The sequence below is a fragment of the Sander lucioperca genome, chromosome 21 (assembly GCF_008315115.2).
Source record: "Sander lucioperca isolate FBNREF2018 chromosome 21, SLUC_FBN_1.2, whole genome shotgun sequence".
NCBI lineage: Eukaryota > Metazoa > Chordata > Actinopteri > Perciformes > Percidae > Sander > Sander lucioperca.
The window spans coordinates 23,716,611-23,737,828 of NC_050193.1; the positions used below are offsets into that span (position 1 = coordinate 23,716,611).

The window sequence follows — 21,218 nt, forward strand, 5'->3', positions numbered from 1 at the left end:
TACTGAAGTGAAGGTCTGATTTCTGCTCAGCACTTATATGCAACATTGCAAAACAATAATGCAACATCAGTGTTATTACACAATAGTTGAATTTATTGACTACTTTCAGCACATAAAAAAAAGATGCAGGCTCTTAAGTTAAACAAACACTCTGGTATATGCAAAGTCCTGTGTGTTACAAAAACATACACAAGACTGCGCCTAAAATTAAATTCTAAGTTAAATAAAATACATAAATAGATACACCATAAATAAAATAAGTAGCCATCTTTGGATATAATATGATATGAATATGTGCAATTCATGCAACCAGAAAAAGCAAACACAATCTACAAAGATGTCACAACAACTCCAATACTTGTTCCCCAAACATCACAAGCTCTCCAACTCCCTCCCTAATACCTTAGATTTACACTCCCCTCCCCGCATGCTCAACCCTCCACTTTGTCACTGATCCTTTTTCCGAAGAATGCAGTAGGAATTTGTGCCAACCCAGAACCCGGGGAAAATCTTCTCCTGGGTGTTTGCTTTGAACTTGTGAATCAGCCGCACCTCCTTCGTGTCCTCTCCCTCCACCGCGAGGAACTTGATGATGCCGGCGGGCTGGTCCACGTAGATGCCCATAGTGGAGGACAGGGGGAGCTGGACGTCCACGTTCTCGCTGTTGTGCCAGACTTGGTAGCAGGAGCCAGACCAGCCAGCGCCCCAGGAGCCGCTGTTCTCCCCGAGGCCGCAGGGTCCGCGCCCTTCGTTCCCCTTCCTGGGTGCGCTCTCAAACACCACCCCGACCACCACCCAGCCATCGTAGTCCACCTCCCAGTACGCCCGGTAGCCCATCACAGCCTCCTTACACAGCACCTAAAGAAGGTAGGAGGCACACAAGTGGATTTATTGATTACTGATTGATGACATGAAATTAATCTGCAGCAAAAATGATTGATCGATTATTTTTCAGGCAAAAGATTCCCTTGTTCCATCTTCTAAAATGTGAGGGTTGGTTGCTTTTCCTTGTATGCAAATATGATAGTACACTAAATATAGTTTAGTATATTTTACAGCCAAAACGATAATTAGTAATGTGCAGTGGTGGAATGTAACTAAGTACATTTACTCCAGTACTGTACTTAAGTACAAATGTGAGGTACTTTACTTGAGTCTTTTCTTTTCATGCCACTTTCTACTTCTCCATTTCAGAGAGAAATATTGTACTTTTTACTCCACTACATTAATCTGACAGCTTTAGTTACTTTACAAATTAATATTTTTGCACACAAAACACATGTAGTTTATAAAATTTAAGGTTTTATTATAAATTAAACTACCCAACAATAGGTCCAGCTGAAATGATAAGCCGATTAAACACTTGACAGAACAGTTTGGATCGTTTCCAGTTTCTAAATGTGAGGAGTTTTCTACATTAGGTAGCCTACTTTTACTTTTAATACTTCAAGTACATTTTCCTGAAGATACTTACATACTTTGACTTGAGTAACATTTTCAATGCGGGACTTTTACTTGTAATAGAGTATTTTTACAGTGTGGTATTAGTACTTTTTACTTAAGTAAAGGATCTGAATACTTCTTCCACCACTGGTAATGGGATGCCAAACATCTGCATTGCGGTGTAATGCAGATTGTTGAGGAGTGAAAATGTATTCTCAAATAACTGCAGGAAACAGCCCAAACCCATACCAAAAGTATTTATAAGGAGACCAGTGGTGGAAAGTACTGTAATTAAGTACCATTTTGAGTTCCTTTACTTCAGTATTTCCATTTTACGATACTTTTTACTTCTACTCCAATATTTCTACTCCAGTACATATCAAAGGGAAATACTGTACTTCACTTATTTAACAGGTGTAGTTACTATTGTAATGGGAGTATTTTTTTTACATGATTGTATTGGTACTTTAAGGACCTGAGAACTTCTTCCACCACTGAAGGAGTTTCTCATGCTTGAATAGTCTATTGTGTTTAGCTACATTTAAAGTAAAATTAATTGTGCTGTTTTGTTTTGTGTGACTTAAAAGAAATCACATACAACAAAGATAACTTTTTTCTACGATCAAGACAGTGACAGCAACACTGTAGTTGTGATTACTCCCCAAACTCAGGCCAGGCCTACCTGTGGTGAGTGTTCATATCTCTCAGGCCTGTTGGGATATGGGCAGACAGCGTCTGACGTACGGGCCACTTTGGACCCACCTTCTGAAATCCACAACAGTTTCTGTGCAGTTTTATCATCCAGAGTGAGCGGGAGCCAATCTAAGAGAAAATCAAGCAGAAAGTGGGAGACTAAAAGTGAAGAAATTGTTTACATGAGGATGGGATCTGAAGAGTAGAAAGCCGAAAGGATGGGAATAATCAAGTAAAAAAGGAATACATTGAAAATTCAGTGTAGTAGTCTCGCCAGACTTATCTTCATAGCGCTGTATGACCAAACTGATTGAAGGCAGATTCATTAGTGGTATTGGTGACGTTTGCTTTGTTACAGGTGTCACAGTGTTCATGTCAACTTTGTTGTTTACAAAAATATGTACTGTACTAATCATCCTGCAGACTATTTTATTCTGCCTTAATGTATTTATTAAAAAAAATAATATAATTTATAATAATAATATTATTGTTAGGTTATTTACTGGTTAATTTTATAAATAGATATATTGAACATTATATTTACATTTAACTAGGCTTCTTCAATTTGAATTTGAATAAATGACCCAAGAAACAAAAGGGATATTACAGTTATTGGTAAATGTATGATATGATATGATATAATATGGTTTATTTACATGTCATGCCACTAAGTGGCCAGTCCCACATGGAATTACATGACACCTATACAAAAGACATATCATCCAAAGCTTCCCATACAATGTCCACACACAACATACTCTACCCATAAATTGTCCAACTAGAACTAAACGTTTCATAAAACAAAACTACAGCTACAGAAAGAAAATAAGTACAGTAAGTAAATGTAAATAAATGTGTGATTTTTTTTTTTTATTTCATTATTTTCATTAGTTCTCAATTTGTATTTAATTGTTTTATTTATCTTTTCATTAATTGTGGCTTTAAACCTGAATTTAAATGTTTACTTTCTAAATTGTTTTAATGAATTTTGCTTAATGTATATTTATCTTTGCACACTAAAAGACTCCACACTCAAGTTTCCATTTATAGTTTGAACTTATATCGTGTTGCATTAATTTGTGTCAATACTGGTTTCTTTTTCTTTTACATGAGACATTTAAACAAATTAAAAAAAGCCTCACATTTCATGAAGTCAGCTCTGGTGGTGGGTTCAGGGATATTTGGCTCATATGACGGTGACTTCACTGAGGTGACAGATGGGAGAGATAACCAGAGAATTAGCACCATCTATTTAATTTAATGAATGAGACTTCCCAACAGCAATACAGCATGTATAGGTCTTTACCTTCCCCAGCACTGCTGTTTTTTCTTCCTGCAAAAGAAAAAGGTAGTCTGTCATTTCACTGCAATAATATAATATATAAGACAAAGACATACTATATATATATATATATATATATATACAGTGGTGAAAAGTAACTAAGTACGTTTACTCAAGTACTGTGCTTAAGCACAATTTTGAGATATTTTTTCTACTGTATACTTGCGTAAATTTCTGAGAGAAAAGAAACTTTTTACTCCACTACATTTATTTGACAGCTTTAGGTACTTTGCAGAAAAACGTCTTACAAACAAATCATATATGGAGCTTATAAAATATGATACAGTGCTTTACTAATAAACTCACCAGTCGTGCATAAGTTATCTAAAATTGGCTTCACATTGACAACGTACAACATTAACTAATAATATCCGATAATATGATGCATTATTCATAACACTCTTACAGGAGTGTTCTGCAAGTACTTCTACTTTTGATACTTCTGCAGTTTTACTTAAGGGATACTTTGCCTATTTTTATCCAGGTCTATGCCATCTTTGTGTGGGCAGTGTGTGCAGATGAAAGGTGTTTAGCTTCCCTCCGTGATGCCAGTGCACAGAGCTCGGACAAGCCGTGGTCTGCCGAGATCCGCAGAATAATGCAAAACGCATCACAGAGGTCTGCTGAGAGCTGCTCTGCTGGGAGCTCATTCATTCTCAGCTGTTCATCTGCACACACTGCCCACGCTGCCATGACACAGAGCTGGATTCAAATCAGGAAAATATCCCTAAAGTAACATTTTAATGCAGGACTTTCATTTGTAACAAAGTATTTTTAGATGTTAACTTTTACTTAAAGGGGAACTTTGCCCATTTTATAAACTCATACATGTTATTTCTATGGTCTTAGACAGTCCAACATTTAGTGAACATGAACAACTCTCCCAAATCCAAAACTAGAGTGCTAAAACTCAAACTGCTCTATAGACAATGAATTGGGAAAGATGTTTTAGATGACACAAGGAGTATGTTCTGAGTATATGGGTACATTTTCTGTTTCAGAACAGAGAACAATTTAAATTTAAATCAATTCAAATGTATTTATAGTGTCAAATCATAGCAGAAGGTATCTCAGGACACTTTACAGATAGAGTAGGTCTAGACATCACTCTAGAACACATCGATAGAATAAAGCTCATACGGGTATAAAAAGAAAACATTCTGTGGATCCTCAAGGATCTGAGTACTTCTTCCACCACTATATACATAGAATATGTTTCATGGCCTCTTCTTACAGGTTCTTCTCAATGCACAACACTCTTCAGGGTAGCATCGACAAAAGAAACTGTAGCCAGCTACTTTAAACCTTCCCATTTTCCTCTGTAGCCTCTCCCTTCATCAATAAGGCTTCTGTCAGGCATTGACAGTAAATCACTTGCTACTCTCAACATACAGTAGATTACACAGACGTATGTGTGCTATGTCGGCTCAGCACTGATTCATTTAGGTTTTAGATTTCAACATAAGGAATCCGAAGGCCAGCGCATACATCTGAGGACACACATCATGGCCACTGACAGCAGGGTGTCCCATTCTAAGAATGATGCTGTTACATGCTGTTTGTCATGTTGTGGGCTGGTGTATAATCTCTGTTCGTTTATTCCTCTTTCAGTGTGTGAGTCTTTTGACATTCGGAGAAAACTGGTATCCAATCCTGGCCAGTCATTTCATCTGTCCCTCCTCTGCGTACGTAAGTCATCCGTGCTTAAGTTACTGTTCCTCATATTTCACACAGACCTCATCGTTCTTACTCACATATCAGACCGTTACATCACCACATTAGCACATTTCAAGTGTCCTTTGCCCAAATTAGACAGAACAGCCTCAATTTTCCTGATTCCATATAAGGGCGTTTCAAAGTATGATTTTCATATAGCTCATGGCTGTGTAGTAACAGGCTTTATGTGACATATTTACCTCCAGTGTTTCCCATACGTTTTCCCTTTAATGTTAAAAATAGCATTTTCCCACTAAATTTGAGAACATTCCACACATATATCCATATATCCTGTCCAATCTGAGTTTTCTGTTGCACGACTAAAACAACCTTTGAACGTACACGTTCCACCAAAACAAGTTCCTTCCCGAGGCTATTTTGCAGCGGCTCCGTGCAGAGCTTAGCACCACCCAAGGCGATTGTGATTGGTTTAAAGAAATGCCAATAAACCAGAGCACGTTTTTTTCCCATCCCAGAATGCTGTGTGGACTCGCCAGACCCTCCTTTGCAGCGCTGTGGAGGAAGGTCTGGCAATGCGAGACTAATGATTTGGTAACTACAGTTTGTACAGAATAGAAGTAAATGATAATCAGGATGAAATACCATCATATAAAGCTTTTCGTCCTCTCAGGAAGAGCAGATGGGAAGAATTTCGCTTAAAAATCACAGACTTTAAAAAGCTATATGACCTACGATAACCCAACCACTACACAACATTTACATTTTTGTGAAAATCCATATTATTGTACAGTCCAATCAAAGCAATTACATGCTGTAGAGAACTGTCAGTAATATGGTCCCCTACAGAAAACCATATCCCTAACAGAAGGGAGATAAAGAAATAGACATTAAAGTTGAATTTACATATCAACATAATGGAGGGAAGATCTTTTTTACTACGTTCTTGTAAAACACCAAAAGACATCTTGCAGTTTATACTGAACACATCACAATAACTTTAAAGCTTTAGTGTATTAATGGGCATGCCTACTCTATTTACCTTCATCTGACTGTGGAGGAAGTATTCAGATAATTTACTTCAGTAAAACTGAACTACCACATTGTAAAAAATAATCTGTTACAAGTAAAAGCCGTGCATTGTAAATGTTACAGTAAAAGTACACAAGTGTTATTAGTAAAATGTACACATTTTTTTTATTACAATTTAATTATCATTACTAATGCATTTAGGTGAAAGCAGCATTTCAGTGTTTTAGTAGCTGTGGAGCTGGTTTAACTATTTTACACACTGTTGGGTATTTTAATCAGTGCATGATAATTTATAAACTCATCATGTATTTCATATGTAAAGTCTGAATTTGTTATGTAGATAGTAACCATATACTATGGAGTACAATATTTCCCTCTGAAATTAAGTGGAGCAGAAGTATAAAGTAATACCAAAGTACAAGTGTCTCAATTGAGTACTTTATGTACAGTACTTGAGTAGAGGTACTTACTCCATATTATATTACATGTCTCATGCTTCAGCTTTATGCAGAACACCTTGTTTGTCTGATATGCTATATATAGTTTTATTTTGTATTTTGTGTTTCTGCATTTTTTTAATTAAATTGGACCCTACTGAGGCTTAGGGTCTAATTACAGAGCAGATTTGAGTTTGATATTGTCCCTGTGTCCTTACAGACTTAAGCAACAGGCCTGCTTGAGCTGTGTGAGGAGGACAGATTTGGCAGGACAGAGAGGGGTAGAGTGAAGGTCACGTGGTCATCTTTGGTGGAGCAGAAAAGACGCTGGTGACAGATCACTTAATTTGTCTTTCTTCCCCTTCCTTCTCTGAGCATGTGCATTAAGGAGCACAGCAGGTGAGATGCGATAAAAGAAAAGCCTTGTGGAATAGTGCTGGGTTCAGCCAGGCATTAAGAGGAATTACTGAGGATAGATTAGAAGACAGACATATTATATATCATCTTCAAATCTTTAGGATGTTTTTTGAAGGAAAATGAGGCGAACACCTCGGGTAACCTCGGAGTGAGCTATCAGGCTGGCAGTAAGCGCGGTGGGTGATTGGAGATATGCAAGCTCTGCGGCTGCTTTGTGGAGGTTAAACCTCGGTCCACGCTCAGCGGGATCAACAGGAAAGCCCCGCAGAGATAAACAGAACAGTCAAAAAGATTGATGACTTGACATCACAGCAATAGAGACATGGAGTAGACGGATGGGGATGTAAGAGTGAGGTGTGGGGCATTAAAATATGTCAGGGCAGAGGGACCATAAAAAAAGACACCTCATGAATCAAATCGGGAATATTGGATGCATTTTTGTGATGAAGCTGTTGGAGTTTGAGCAAAAACTGTCAAGTAACTGAGCTTAAGTTGTATTTAATTTCAAAAGGAGGAAAGTGGGTTAGATTTTGGTGTGGAATCACACCAATGACAAGACACAAAACGTGAGTTTTGTCCTCCTGAGCACATGTTTGAAGGAGTCAACAGCTCAGCAGTACCCTGTCGAAAGGTCAGCGTTGGATCTGTTTGTTTTGGATGGCCATTTTAGACTTTTTCCCTTCCCAGATTCCGCACACAGTGGGACAGAGCTACAGTATCTGCAGATCAGGTTCAAAACATCCCACTGAGACAGCAAGATCAAAAGACAGTGAGAGGAGGTGGAGGGGGAGAGATGAGCACAGTTGGCCTAGGCCCAGGCTCATCCCTCTGGTTCCTGTCAGGATTCCCTGGCTGGAAGCCGTGCGCACATGTGAGGTTGTAGATGGGAAGGGAATAAAACACATGGATAGACCAATGGATGAAGGATTCTTGGCAAAAGGAAGAATTCAAGAGGAAAAGCCTTTTAAAGGGCATGGTACAATTTATAAAATGTGAACTCTCCTGTGGGCTTCTGCACAGAGTCGCCACATTAAATTAATGTTATTCAATAATGTTTAGTGTATTTTGTGCAACTAGCTAATCACATTAGTTTATTAGACTATCTTTCAGTTATGGTGACAGAGTAAACTTTTGAGACATCAAAGTGCAGAGGACCAGTGCTGTATGTTACATAATGGCGGAATCAAACAGCCAGGGCTTTTGCATTTTGTGACTTGAATTGCTGTGCAGCATTTCACACTTCATTACTGTGACTGCCAGAGGAGGGATTAATATAATTTGGGCTGGGAGTGGGGGGAGGGGGGTCTGAGTTGTAGAAGCTTTTATGGAATAAGAAACACTGAGCGTGGATTAGAAATATCCAAAAGAAGCAGGAGAGGGATAATAGATGTTCATATGAAGAACTACCTGCAGTAGTGACAGAGCTGAGGCAGGTGTGTCATGTTGAGTGGACAGACAGAAATACGAGCTCTGAAATTGCAGCTGGCTGGGGAATTTCGTAAGCGACGGCACAAGTGCAGAAGAAACCATAACCACCCTGGGAGATGATCATTCATGCACTTTGTTGACATGAGTAATGATCCAGAGAAAACTGGCAGAATCCAAGGTGAGGACAGATGTTTGGCTCGGTGCTGACTTACAGATCAGCATGAGGTAACTTAAAAACATCAAATCAACGACATGTGTAACATAAAATAAGTTGATTATAAAACAATGTGACAAGCAATAAGTCACTTGTATCTGCTTAAGTTGTGACACACTTTAAATACAGTAAAAATGGCTAAAATAACAGTATGGTATGTCTCTGCGCCCTGTAGTTATTGCACGATTGATGTGATCTTAATGTGACATTTGGACAAAATAGAGAACTAAATAAATAATGATTGTGATTTTGAATATCAAAACCCTAATGCTTTAATGCTGCTAATAGTGAGAAAAGAGTTCTAATTTGTAAATGCATTTCAGTGCAGAAGAGAAGGAGAAAAAGCTCTGAAAGGCGACTAAAATTAAAAACTGAGCTAAGTTTAGAGGCCACATGGTGCTGAGCAATCAAAGGCACTAATTTTTCTCAGATTGAAATTGCGAAATTTGAATCACAGAATTATAAAAAAAACAACACATATTATATCTTTAAATTATAACAAAGTGTAATAGATTTTTACTTCTATATTTGCCAAGAAATATCAGTACAACTTAGCTGTACTTTGTTTGATATAGTAGCAAAGGCTAATTATAATATAGTTTCAATGATAAATGACAAACAGGTGATGCTTTCACTCTCATGGCACATGATGCAATGGTCACATGTGACAGGTCTCAGGAGAGAGACTCAGGTGAGTGGTTTCTTACCTGCTTTCTTGGGCACAGGCATGATTCCCTTGGTGCTCACGGGTCTGATTGGCATCAAATGGGGAGGTCTTGTGATAGTGTGCCTGTGCGTCTCTGGATGCTCTCTCTTATGGACTCTCTAACCCTATGGGGTGGGGGGTGGGGGGGCGGGAGTTTGCATATGTTTTGGTTGGATGCAACGGCCACCCAAAGGGATGGTCCTGTCACATAACACTCCAGTTCCTTTCTAGGGATCAGATAGTTGGAGACAAGCAAATACCCGGTATATCCCAAGTATGCATGCTCATTTGCATACACATGGACTGAGCATGTGCCTGATGCACACACCCCAGATCTGAGCAACACATTCATGTGAAATGACATAAACTAATTTGAGTCATTAAGGGAAAGATGATTTTGCAGCCATGTGGGGGGTCGAAGTTGGTGCCCACATGTGTGGAATATTTAGATTCATACATTTTGGCGACTGAATTCACATATGTGCAGTACATGTACTTGTGCTTTGTTTTTGTCACCTCAGCAACAGGATGACCCCCTCCAAGAATGAAAGGCCACTGATTTTAAAACTGCAGCTTAAAGTGACCCTGACACAAGCTATAGGTGTTTATGTCTGTGTGGAGAGTGCATGGGGAGAGCGGTCAGTATTTAAGATGGCGACCAGCTACTCACCAGAGAGCTGTCATCAATCTCAGATCCCATCAATCAGCAAGTGCTGGGAGTGCACTCTGGCAGAGAAGTTGGGGCAAAGTGTACCGAAGTGCTGGTGTGGTCAGAGCATGAAAATAACAGCCTGTAACCAGTCTGTCTGTGTGCGCAGATGTTGCTGACATTTTCAGTCATCTCAAGTAACTATTTTTTTAATTGAGCACAGATTCATTTTAATTTTGGCTTTCATCTCCCACATTTCATACTTGCATAAAAAAGAGCAATTCTTAAATCTTGTTGGAAAACAGTTATACATGTCAGTAGTTTAATTTATGTCTTATAATAATGCACATTGTTGTGGTTCACTATTCTTTACTTTGTATGTGTTTATTTAATTCAGGACATTCATTTAGAGTGAACAATCAATTTTTATTCAATTGCATGACAAAACGAATTAGAGAAGAGTCTTATGGCGGTTAGACCCTATCGTGACTTGATATATTTAGGGGGGTAGTGATGCCGTGATTAGTTCAGGATATTTCCCCCTGGGGTCTAGACATAGTGGGGGGTGAGGGGTGAAGAGAGTTGCTGAAGACCTGGATGATGGAATGTGGAGCAGGACTGGTCGCTGATATGATGAAGACTGGAGGTGAAAGGGTGGAGGAGGGAATCCGTCTGTGCTGAAATGACAACTGACAGCAGCGGAGAGGAGAACTGATCTTAAAGGTTGACGGCAAGGATATGATTGGATAAGAAAGATTGTAGCAAGATCTGGTTGGACTGCTTACTAGAGGGAACGCCCACAGAGTAGAAGCTGGGGAGAGACGAGAATAAATAAGTAAGTAAAGAACTTTCACTCAGCTTCATGATTTTGCATTTGGTTTTTTCCTTGTAAAGCACTTTATCTCTGGTTTTGATGAATGCTAAATCTTTCTTTAATTCCATTTATTGACTTAATCTAATATTTACTTAATCTAATGCAAGGGTGCCCCTACCTTTGCATTAGATTAAGTCAGCAGCCTGAGTGAAACAATATTTAGAAATATTAATACTTTCTTTGGAGGCCCTGCAGTGTAAAAACATATTTTTTAATCTTGTGCTCACGTTATTATCTTGTTGACATGGGTCTAATGTCTTGCCTAACAAAATCCATATCGATCCATATCGTGTGTGCACCACATTCAAAAATATAATCAAATGTCCAACAAAAGCATGAATTTGCAATTACTTAAACAATTGCAAACCTGAGAAAAAGCTATGCAGTTGCTATGCAGTTAGGCCTTAAGGATCAAATGGAAAACAGAACCCCAGGTAATCAGACATAAAACAACTCTTTTGGGTTAGGGTTAGTTGTTTAATTGTAACTACTTTATATACTGTTTGGTAGTTATATCTATAGCACACTGTAACATGTATTCTTGTATTTCATACCTGTCTTATTCTTTTTTTTTTAGCTGTTTTTATATTCCCTTTAACAAATGATTTTAATTGTTTTTAACCACTCTTTGATGTTCTATGTAAAACACTTTGAATTGCCTGCTGCTGAAATGTGATCCTTTACTTCAGTAAAAGAACCCATGCAGCAATGTAAAAAAAATGTTATATCACAAGTAAAAGTCCTGTATTTAAAATCAAGTAAAAGTATTTCAACTAAATGTACTTTATTAAAAGTAAAAATAACTTGTTTTGCAGTAAAATGTCCCCTAACTGATATATATTATTACACAGCAGCCATTTATTGTTGTTGCTGCTCGAGGTGGAGCTAGTTTCAATCATTTTACATACATTTTAGTTTAGTCCAGTGGTTCCCAACCTAGGGGTCGAGTCCCTCCAAAGGGTCACCAGATATATCTGAGGGGTTGTGAGATGATTCATGGGAGAGAAAGGAAGAAAATGACATTTAAACAATAATTTGACATTTATTATTGTTTTTAACCACTCTTTGTTTTATGTAAAGCACTTAGAATTGCCTGTTGCTGAAATGTGCTAGATAAACATAGCTGTCTTGCCTTGGCTATAGTCAGTCACACACATATATATATATATATATATATATATATATATATATATATATATATATATATATATATATATATACACACACATATATATATATATATATATATATGTATATATACACACATATATACACACATATATATATATATATATATATATATATGCAAAATCTTAATCTGAAAAGTTTTTATTAACTATCAGGTAAATGTAGTGGAGCAGAAATAATAAGGGGAAGTACTCAAATAAAGTACAAATATGTCAACATTGTACTTCAGTACGGTACTTGAATAAATGTCTTGTTCCCTTGTTATTAGCAACCATAGGTGGTAATACATGTTCACCAAATGAAAAGCAATAAAGAATCAGATAACGTTTGGAGGATTTCCTTTACTGGCGCATCTTAATTGATACAAGTTAACAGAAAAATAACTGGCTGTCACGAGACACTGTCTCACTGCTATTAGAAGAAGAATTTCAATGAAGTTTAACTACCTGCTTAGCGCCGGCTCTTATAATACCAGATATGCTCTGTGTGAGGCATGAAACACATTTCAACACCTGCTGCTTACTGCTGTCAGTGAGAGGGCTTAAATAGTATTGTAGCCTGACCTTTGGATGTGTTTAGGGGCGCTATGCATATCATTATACAGTCAACCATCTCTATGTGATATTCCAGTGTACATTACCTCCCAGTTTGGCCATCAGATGTCCTATTGTGTTACTTCATTACATGTTAACATGGTGGTACTATGGTGACATGTATAACATGATTGGTCGTGGGGGATACAATAGGTGTGAGGCTGTAATCCGTGAAGGCCTGCTGTGATGCTTTTCAGGGACTTCTCCTTGGAGTTTGCTGGGCTCTCCTCTGATTGACAAGGCAGGTGCTTCCTCCTTCTCACTCCCCTCTCACTGTTTTTGTCCTGTTCAGTGGCTCTCAGTATGAACACTGTGGAGTGTGTTTATGTCACACGGTCCTGTTATACCAGCAAAAAAGTGTTTCCACTGTTAAAAATCGTTCCACAGGATGATTCTTAAATACTTGATTTGAAATAAAACAGGTTACTTCTGCACAGCATAAAAATACTAAAAACAAAACTGTCCTCCAGCCGGTCACACCCGTGATTCTTTTTCTTTGTCCTCCCTCTCCTCTGCACCTGTTTCACATCCATCTTTAACAAGCACATCATACTATCCTGTGGCCAATCCTGAGCTGTGGAGGGGGTGTGGTCCAGGCAATCACAGCTGATCCTCATAACCTTGATTCCCAGTCCAACAAACCATTAAGAAAACACAGCAAATCCACAAAACCGTGCAAATAATAACTATTAAAACATGCAACACATCTACCAATAAAACCAAATGCAAAATACACACACCACTACAACTCAAACTGGGCAACTGTTATTTTTTACTTATTGTGAACAATGCAGTGGTGGAAGAATTCAGATCCTTTACTTCAGTAAAAGAACCCGTGCAGCAATGTAATTATTTAGTCCTGTATTTAAAATCAAGTAAAAGTATTTCAACTAAATGTACTTTATTAAAAATAAAAATAACTTGTTCTGCAGTAAAAATGTCCAGTTCCCAACCTAAGGGATGGGCCCATCCAAAGAGTCACCAGATATATTTGAGGGGTTGTGAGATGATTAATGGGAGAGAAAGGAAGAAAATAACATTTAAACAATAATTTCATTATTCAAATGTCATTTATGGGCCTCTAAACACAGAAGTATAGAGGGGAAAGGTGAAATGTGCCAAGGAGACACAACTAGACTTACTTCTTGTAGAGTATCACAAGCAGCGGTGGAAGAAGTATTCAGATCCTTTACTTAAGTAAAAAGTACTAATACCATACTGTAAAAATACTCCTTTACAAGTAAAAGTCCTGCATTGAAAATGTTACTTAAGTAAATGTATGTAAGTATCATCAGGAAAATGTACTTAAAGTATTACAAGTAAAAGTACTAGGTGCAGAAAAATCCTCCCATTTTAGAAACTGGAAACGATCCAAACAGTTCTGTCAATCAACTAAGTGATTAATCGTCTAATCTTTTCAGCTGGACTTGTAGGCCTGTATATTATTGGGTAGTTTAATTTATATTAAAACATCATATTTTATAAACTACATGTGTTTTGTGTGCAAAAATCTTAATTTGTAAAGTAATTAGTAACTAAAGCTGTCAGATTAATGTAGTGGAGTAAAAAGTACAATATTTCTTTCTGAAATGGAGAAGTAGAAAAGTGGCATGAAAAGAAAAGACTCAGGTAAAGTATTAAAGCTGCAAGCAGCGATGGACGGGCTCTTGCGCCTCTGCGTGCGTCGGGGTTACTGGCAGTCGTCGCTCCTTACGGCTGTGCATTTGCGCGGTGCTCAATGGTGTTTTTTGCCTCCAACGGTGCCTTCCAGGCAGCTAATCGTCACCAGTGAAAAGGTAACTCTCTGCTGAGTTCAATGATACCTCACACAAGACTCTATGTCATACATTTCATTAGCTGTGACAGGGGGTGTGGCCAAAGCATAGGGGTCGGGGCAAATCTTTACCAATAAAAAAGGAAGTCTCTGCTGAGTTCATTGATACCTCACATAAGACCAGTGGTGTAGTCCAGGGTATACGCTGGTATACGGCGTATACCTACTTATTTTTCAGTCAGCATTGCGTATACCCACTTCTAAATCCCCCCTGATACGCACCATTCAGTAATATCTGTGAGCCAGATTGCCCATTTTTTCCTCAAGGATAGTGAAGCCATGACCCACCCTCCTCTGCCTCTAATTGGCTGGTACTCGCTGCTTTCACTGATTAGATTGGTTAACTTTAGGCATGAGGACTGATGAGCCAATCAGAGGCAGAGTAGGGCGGGTCATGCCGAGGAAAATATCGCTAATACCTCAGGTGCCAGTGAAAAAAAACAAAAAAAAGCCTCAGGTGCCGGTGCCACTTGACTACGATAACGGCAGCAGACCAAACAACAGCTGAAGAAATAACACAAGCGGCGGTGTGCCACCCCAGTTGATGGAAGACATAATTCTGAGGTAAGTTTTAAGGTGGTTTCCAAATCAATCATTATTTTAAACTACTGGCAAATTGCCAGTGGCAATATGACTGCACATTTAGAGGAGAAGAGATAACACCATGTTTGCCTCATGATAAATACATTTTACATTCATCCAGGCTGCTTGTGTGACCAGTAGTAACTACAAACTGCTCCTAATCAAGTCATGATCATTTTATAATAGTGAGCAAGTAGAAATGACAGATTTTTGGGTAAACTAAATCATAGTCTTACATGTCACTGTTTCTAAAACAGGGCTTTTTTCTGGACTACTTTAGAAAAAAAAAAAAGGTGAAAACTGAGAGTATACCCACTTCTCCAGGGACCACTACACCACTGCATAAGACTCTGCCTTAAACGGGTCACCAGTTATGAAAGGGGCGTGGCTTAAGCATAGGGGGCGGGCCAAACCATCACCAATGAAGAAGGAACTCTCTGTTGAGTTCAATGACACCTCACACAAGACTCTACCTTAAATGGTTCAAATGTTATGAAAGGGGCGTGGCCTGTATACGTGGGTGTGGTTAAAATATAGGGGGCGGCTCAATATCACATGTAGACCACACATTATAAGTTTCATGTAAATCAGATGATGTTTGTCATATAAGGCTGATTTCCTGTTGCCAGCGGGGGGGCGCTATGACCAAAAGTCAATTTTGGCCTGTATATGTCCTCAGGCCTGGACTCTTGTTGATTGTGGGAAATTTCAAGCAGATGTGACAATGTACAGTGCTATGACTTTGAGTCAATTTTGTCCGGTAATGCAAGGGGGTAAGCTTCGCTTCAGAGCTCGAATCTCCTATGGTGCCATTTTGATGCTACAAAGCGATCACCCCCCGTTAGCATTCCATTGACTGCCATTCATTTTGACGTCACTTTGACAGCGAATAACTTTACATCTGAAGCGTTTAAAGACTTTATTTGTCCATTGTTTATTTCTAAAGAAACACAACAATGTATAAAAGGCTCCATTACCTTGTACCTCACGTTATGGCTCCGTAGCAGACGTTTTTGTAAAAATAGGCTAACGATTGTGTCATAACCACGCGACTTACTGTCGCATAGTAGAGGAATTACCATATAGTACAGGAGAAGCTCGCAGGCAGTTTGGACTTACAGTAGCTGTTTAAGTTTAATTACTTATGTTAACTAGCATTTTAGTTAGCAATAATTAGTGTCCATGTTATCTCCTTACATATACCTACGCTCTCCTCTGCAAGATTGGGAATTATTGAGATTTCTCTTGGCACAGCTACCAGAAGACTTCCAACTTTCAGACACGTTGCTCATGTCACATTTACGTCGTCTCTCTCAGTTGGAGGCTGCGCAGTAACGCTCAGCGCTCACCGGAAAAGTGCTTCTAAAGGCCTTCACTGGTCTCCGTCCAGAGCAACGAGATCTGTTGGTCCATTCTTATATACAGTCTATGGGTAAATGTCCTCAGAGTTAGACTCTTATGAATCATGAAAAGTTTCAAGCCAATTGGACAATGTACACTCGAGTTACACCCACTTCCTGTTTCGATGGCGAAACGCACAAAATGGCCTCCCCGCCACGGCCACGCCCTATGACGAAAAGTTTTTCTTTTAATAACTTTTCATCTTTAATGTCTTAAGATGGCACAGACCAAATTTGAAGTTGATCGGATGAAATCTCTATGAGGAGTTCGTTAAAGTACGACGTGAAAATGGCCAAAATTGCACTAATTTCGAACTTTGAATTCAAAATGGCGGACTTCCTATTGGGTTTAGGGTATGGCTCCAATTACGTTTTTTGTACGTCTTGACATGCTACATATGTGTCCCAAGTTTCGTGAGTCTATGTTAAACGTACTGCAGGGGCTCAATTTTTTTTAATTTTGTAGGGGGCACTAGCGAGCCATTTTTGTGCGCCTATTTCCGAAACCCATAAAATACGTACATTTTCACCAGAATTGATACGACCGCCAATTTTGGTGAGTTTTTGAGTATGTTAAGCCCCTCAAAAAGTCAATTCAATTGCCGGGAAAATAATAATTCCTTCAGTTTCAATAGGGCCTTCGCCGCTGTCGGCGCTTGGGTCCTAACAAGTACCTCACATTTGTACTTAAGTACAGTACTTGAGTAAATGTACTTAGTTACATTCCACCACTGGTCATAAGTCAAAAATGTTGGGAACCAATGATTTAATCTTTAACAATGTGTTGTATTTTAAAAGCTTATCATGTATATTTTATGTAAAATATTTATCTGAACGTAAATAAATATGACTGTAAAATAAATGTAGTGGAGTAAAAAGTGCAATACTTCCCTCTGAATTGTAGTGGAGTCGAAGTAGAAAGCAGAAATGGAGATACTAAAGTAAAGTACAAGTACCTCAAAATTGTACTTGAGTAAATGTACTTAGTTCCTCTCTTTATTAAACCACAGCAGCTCTAAGAAGCAGCATTTGTCATTTGGATTCGTTAATTTCATAAAGCAAATGACTGATTTACGTTATAAATCATCTTTAATAAAGCAAGCGTAGTTAAAGTGTCCAGATTTACAGTGTGATAACGACAGGCTAAAATCAACTGGGCCCCCACAGCTTTAGTGCAACATAAACCTTTTAACTACTCCTAAATCACGAGATGTCATGGGGGGGTGTCCTGCCTATCAGGGTGTCATGCCATGACATTGGTCTCCAAGCGACAGAGAGCCATGACATTTATGAGTAACTGCTGCTATGCAAGCGGCAGCCTGTTTCATGTGTAACCTCCCCTCTTCTCCTCAGCCCCCTCCACTCTCTGCCATCATGTTTTCTTCTGCAATATTTCTCTGCATTACATCATTTACCTTTTATCCTCTCTCTGTGTTGTTAAAACCATGTGAGCACTTGGATTTCTTGTCAATTAACTGTGACAGGTGATACATAGCATCATATCAATAAATCATTTGAAATGATGTGTATTACATTTGAAATGATTCACAGCCTCTGCTGGGCTCTTCTGCATTTTACTTTGTCTATCACACTTTCTGCATTCCTTTATGACACAACAGGAAGGTGTGTTCTAAAGACACTGGTGTACCTACCGCTGCCGTGTGGCAGGAGTGAAGGGCAACGCATCATTTAACGTTTATTTTCATTTGACTAGCTCAGGAGAAAATGGCGATTGTAGTTAGTTGTTATGGTGACAACACACGTCGGTGGGCTGTAAAGTGTGTCACAGCCACAGTCACTAGTTTGAGAACTGTGTTTTGGCCTATTATTTAAGGAATAGGGTTTGATGACATATCAATAGAAGTATGAAGCAATTAAACCCAGCAATCCTCAATTCCTCTCTAGCAGCAAGCCAACAGACATAGTGCACAAAACATGCCTCTCCATGCTTCGTACTACTACTACTTGTAGCAAAATCTCACCTCAGTGAGTCCGTGACTTGCCGCAAGTTGGTTTATATGGAGGTTTATGCAGAAGTTGGCCCGTTAGAACGGGTTCTACAGTAGACTACACATAAAAATGGCCGCCGCTCTGACCATCCTGCTATGTTGATTTGAATGTGAATGTCAGTTCTACTCTCATTCTATTTCTAAAAGCTAGTTGGTTGTTACCAAAACCGAGCTCAAAGATACACAATACAAACATATCTCGAAGATCTCCGTTTGGTTCTCTTTGGCAGCACCTATGTCGATAAGCAGTAATTGTAGGTGTGTTTTTGGATCACATTTCCCAGAGATCCAAACAGTGGTTAGGGTTGGACAACTAGTTCATAATACTGAAAATGCAAGGGCTTTAATTAGGGGGCCACAGGCTCAATCACCTTTTTGTTATTTCATTCAGTGATAGATAGTGACTTACATTAACACACATTTATTGAAATAAAAATCTCTGAGATGAATACTTTAAAGAAGACTGAATATTTGACTCGCAGGGGTATGCTAAAATACCCCCCCCCCCCCCACCCCCCATTCTGACCTCAGAAAAGGTGTGGGGAGGGGGTGTACGACCATCCGTGAAGACGGGAACTTTGGTTAGGGCATAGCCTACCTTTCATACCTCACGTTCATCAGGATGTTAAAATACAGAACTCCAATCGATGTGTAAATGACTGAATGAATGAATGAAGTAAAGTCAGTAAACCTGCATAGATAGCACAGTTTTCATCCTCTATTTTCTGTAGAACAGACATGTCAAAAAGAGATTAATGTTTTTTTAGGCTGAAGTGTTAAAGCACAATGAGAAGCTGTGGCAGAGCGGTAGGATTCTCGATACTGGAGAGGTTCTTCCTAAATGATATAAAACAACATTTAAAAAAAAACAGCAATCCTGTCCATTAGAACAGGGATCTTTAACATTTTTTAAGCCAAGGACCCCAGAAAGAGAGATATGTATATGAGAGATTATGTATAAAATGAAGTTTCATATTAAACTGGGCCTACAATAACGTGTAGGGCGGCCTAAAGTTTTTATACATACCGTTTCTTTGCATAGAATGCTAAGCTATTAAAATAATTGTTGGCTTGATTTTATAAATCATGTATTAATGTAAACATACATGTGGCACAGTGAATCCTTAGGATTAACTGTATCTGTGAATAGCTACCTTAGTGACTACCTATAGTAAGCTGATCATCAGTGGGGATTTATATTTGCTAATAATATGTTGGATTCATGTTAAGACATTTAACCTCCAGCACTGCACCTTATAATTGTAAAAAAAAATTAAAAATCACATTGCATGCCATTCTAATACTATAATTTGTCATTGGGTCCATTTTACTTGGCTATAACTGTTATTTTTTAGGTGAATGATAATTTTAGCCTGCAGTCTGTTATACACTTGTTAAAAGCAGCATGTGTTCACTGTATGTGGGGCCTCGGCGTAACTGCACATGACACACATGATTCCAGTGTCAGTGTCCTCTGGCTTCCTGGTAGAAGAACATACATCACATTCTCTGCTGAGAGGCCTCCCATGACTCACAGTTTGCGCTGAAGGTAGAATAGCTGAGATTGTTGAGGTTTGTCAAGTGGAATAAGGAGCTGGTTTCTTTTGGTAGGAAACCTTTTAAAACATGTTCTCATGGCTCATCGTGTTACTCTGATGATATCACATGAAAACACACAGACTCCTCTCGCGGCCTAACCTCTGCCCCCACGCGACAGAAGCAGATCTCTTTACAAACTGATGACTTTTGTCGTCCGGCTCACTTCAGTCTAACTCTCCTGTTTCCCTCAGCTGTTGTTATCACCTTATTTCTCACATTGTACAGCGAAGCAGCAAGAGGAGGCGATTGAAGAACAGTCACAGAGCGTGGGACTCGGTGGGTCATTCTGAGAAAGGCCTGGCTGGTGATTGGACGGGGCCAGAGGGCACTTAAGTGTTGAAGCTCAATGCTGAGCCTCCTAAAATAAGAGGATTTTCCTCACAGTTTGACACGGCGACTAAAAACAGCCAGACTGACTGACTGACATGAGGAAGAGGATAGGCGATGTTGACACAGGGACTTCGGGACATTCTGTTTCTAAAGCCGTGCTGTTTTGAATCTGTGATCTCTCTTCCTGACTCATGATTATAAATACACAAATAGGTGGCAGGAGGATGCAGCGGAGACACGGATGTTCACATTGGCTCCCCAAAATGGCTGTAGTCAGGATCCCAGGCAGGCCGGTGGCTGCCCTTTAGTTTGGACTGTTAGCTCGCCTTTGTAGGATTTAAAATGTTAGTGTTTGTCTTTATGACCTTGCATTTAAATCACCAATATTAACAACGGTTGTCGTCTTAAAGGTATGAAGCTCAATGCTATTTTTTCTTCTTTGTTTTTACTTGTATATGTGCATTCCTGTGTTAAAGACGGTGCTTTTTTTCTGCGCAGAAACCTAAAAGAGTAAAGACAGTGATGAAATTGCCGACAAGCAGATGGTGTGGTCCTGAGTGGCTCCTGGCTTGAAGAAAAAATTAAAATAACATGCAACAAAAAAGTAAAGCAGCAACAGATTTCCCCTTGACACTGTGATCTAGTCTACTGTGTTTCTTTAATGCTCTTATATTTTCTCTAAGTAATTTTACAAAATCAAAATACATATACATTTAAATAATTTATGTATAATAAAGTACATATTGAACACACTCTTTCAAAATATCATTATTG

At 38.8% G+C, this 21,218-nt stretch overlaps 1 protein-coding gene across 1 annotated transcript; it reads right to left on the reverse strand.

Moving 5' to 3' along the window:
• Positions 1-70: 70 nt before the first annotated feature.
• Positions 71-9,526, reverse strand: zgc:195001 (uncharacterized protein LOC567531 homolog). The gene is made up of 5 exons (XM_031318638.2): positions 9,388-9,526; positions 3,443-3,469; positions 3,279-3,341; positions 2,126-2,265; positions 71-858 (listed from the first exon to the last, which is right to left on the reverse strand). The coding sequence occupies exons 1-5, from the start codon at positions 9,440-9,442 to the stop codon at positions 448-450; spliced, it is 696 nt and encodes a 231-aa protein (XP_031174498.1). The 5' UTR covers positions 9,443-9,526; the 3' UTR covers positions 71-447.
• Positions 9,527-21,218: the final 11,692 nt, after the last annotated feature.

Coding starts and splice junctions, on each gene's coding strand:
- zgc:195001 (XM_031318638.2), bottom strand. CDS start 9,442: ATGCCAATCAGACCCGTGAGCACCAAGGGAATCATGCCTGTGCCCAAG. Junction 2,266..3,278: donor CAGAGCTGACTTCATGAAAT/GTGAGGCTTTTT, acceptor ATTTTCTCTTAG/ATTGGCTCCCGCTCACTCTG. Junction 859..2,125: donor GATATGAACACTCACCACAG/GTAGGCCTGGCC, acceptor TACCTTCTTTAG/GTGCTGTGTAAGGAGGCTGT.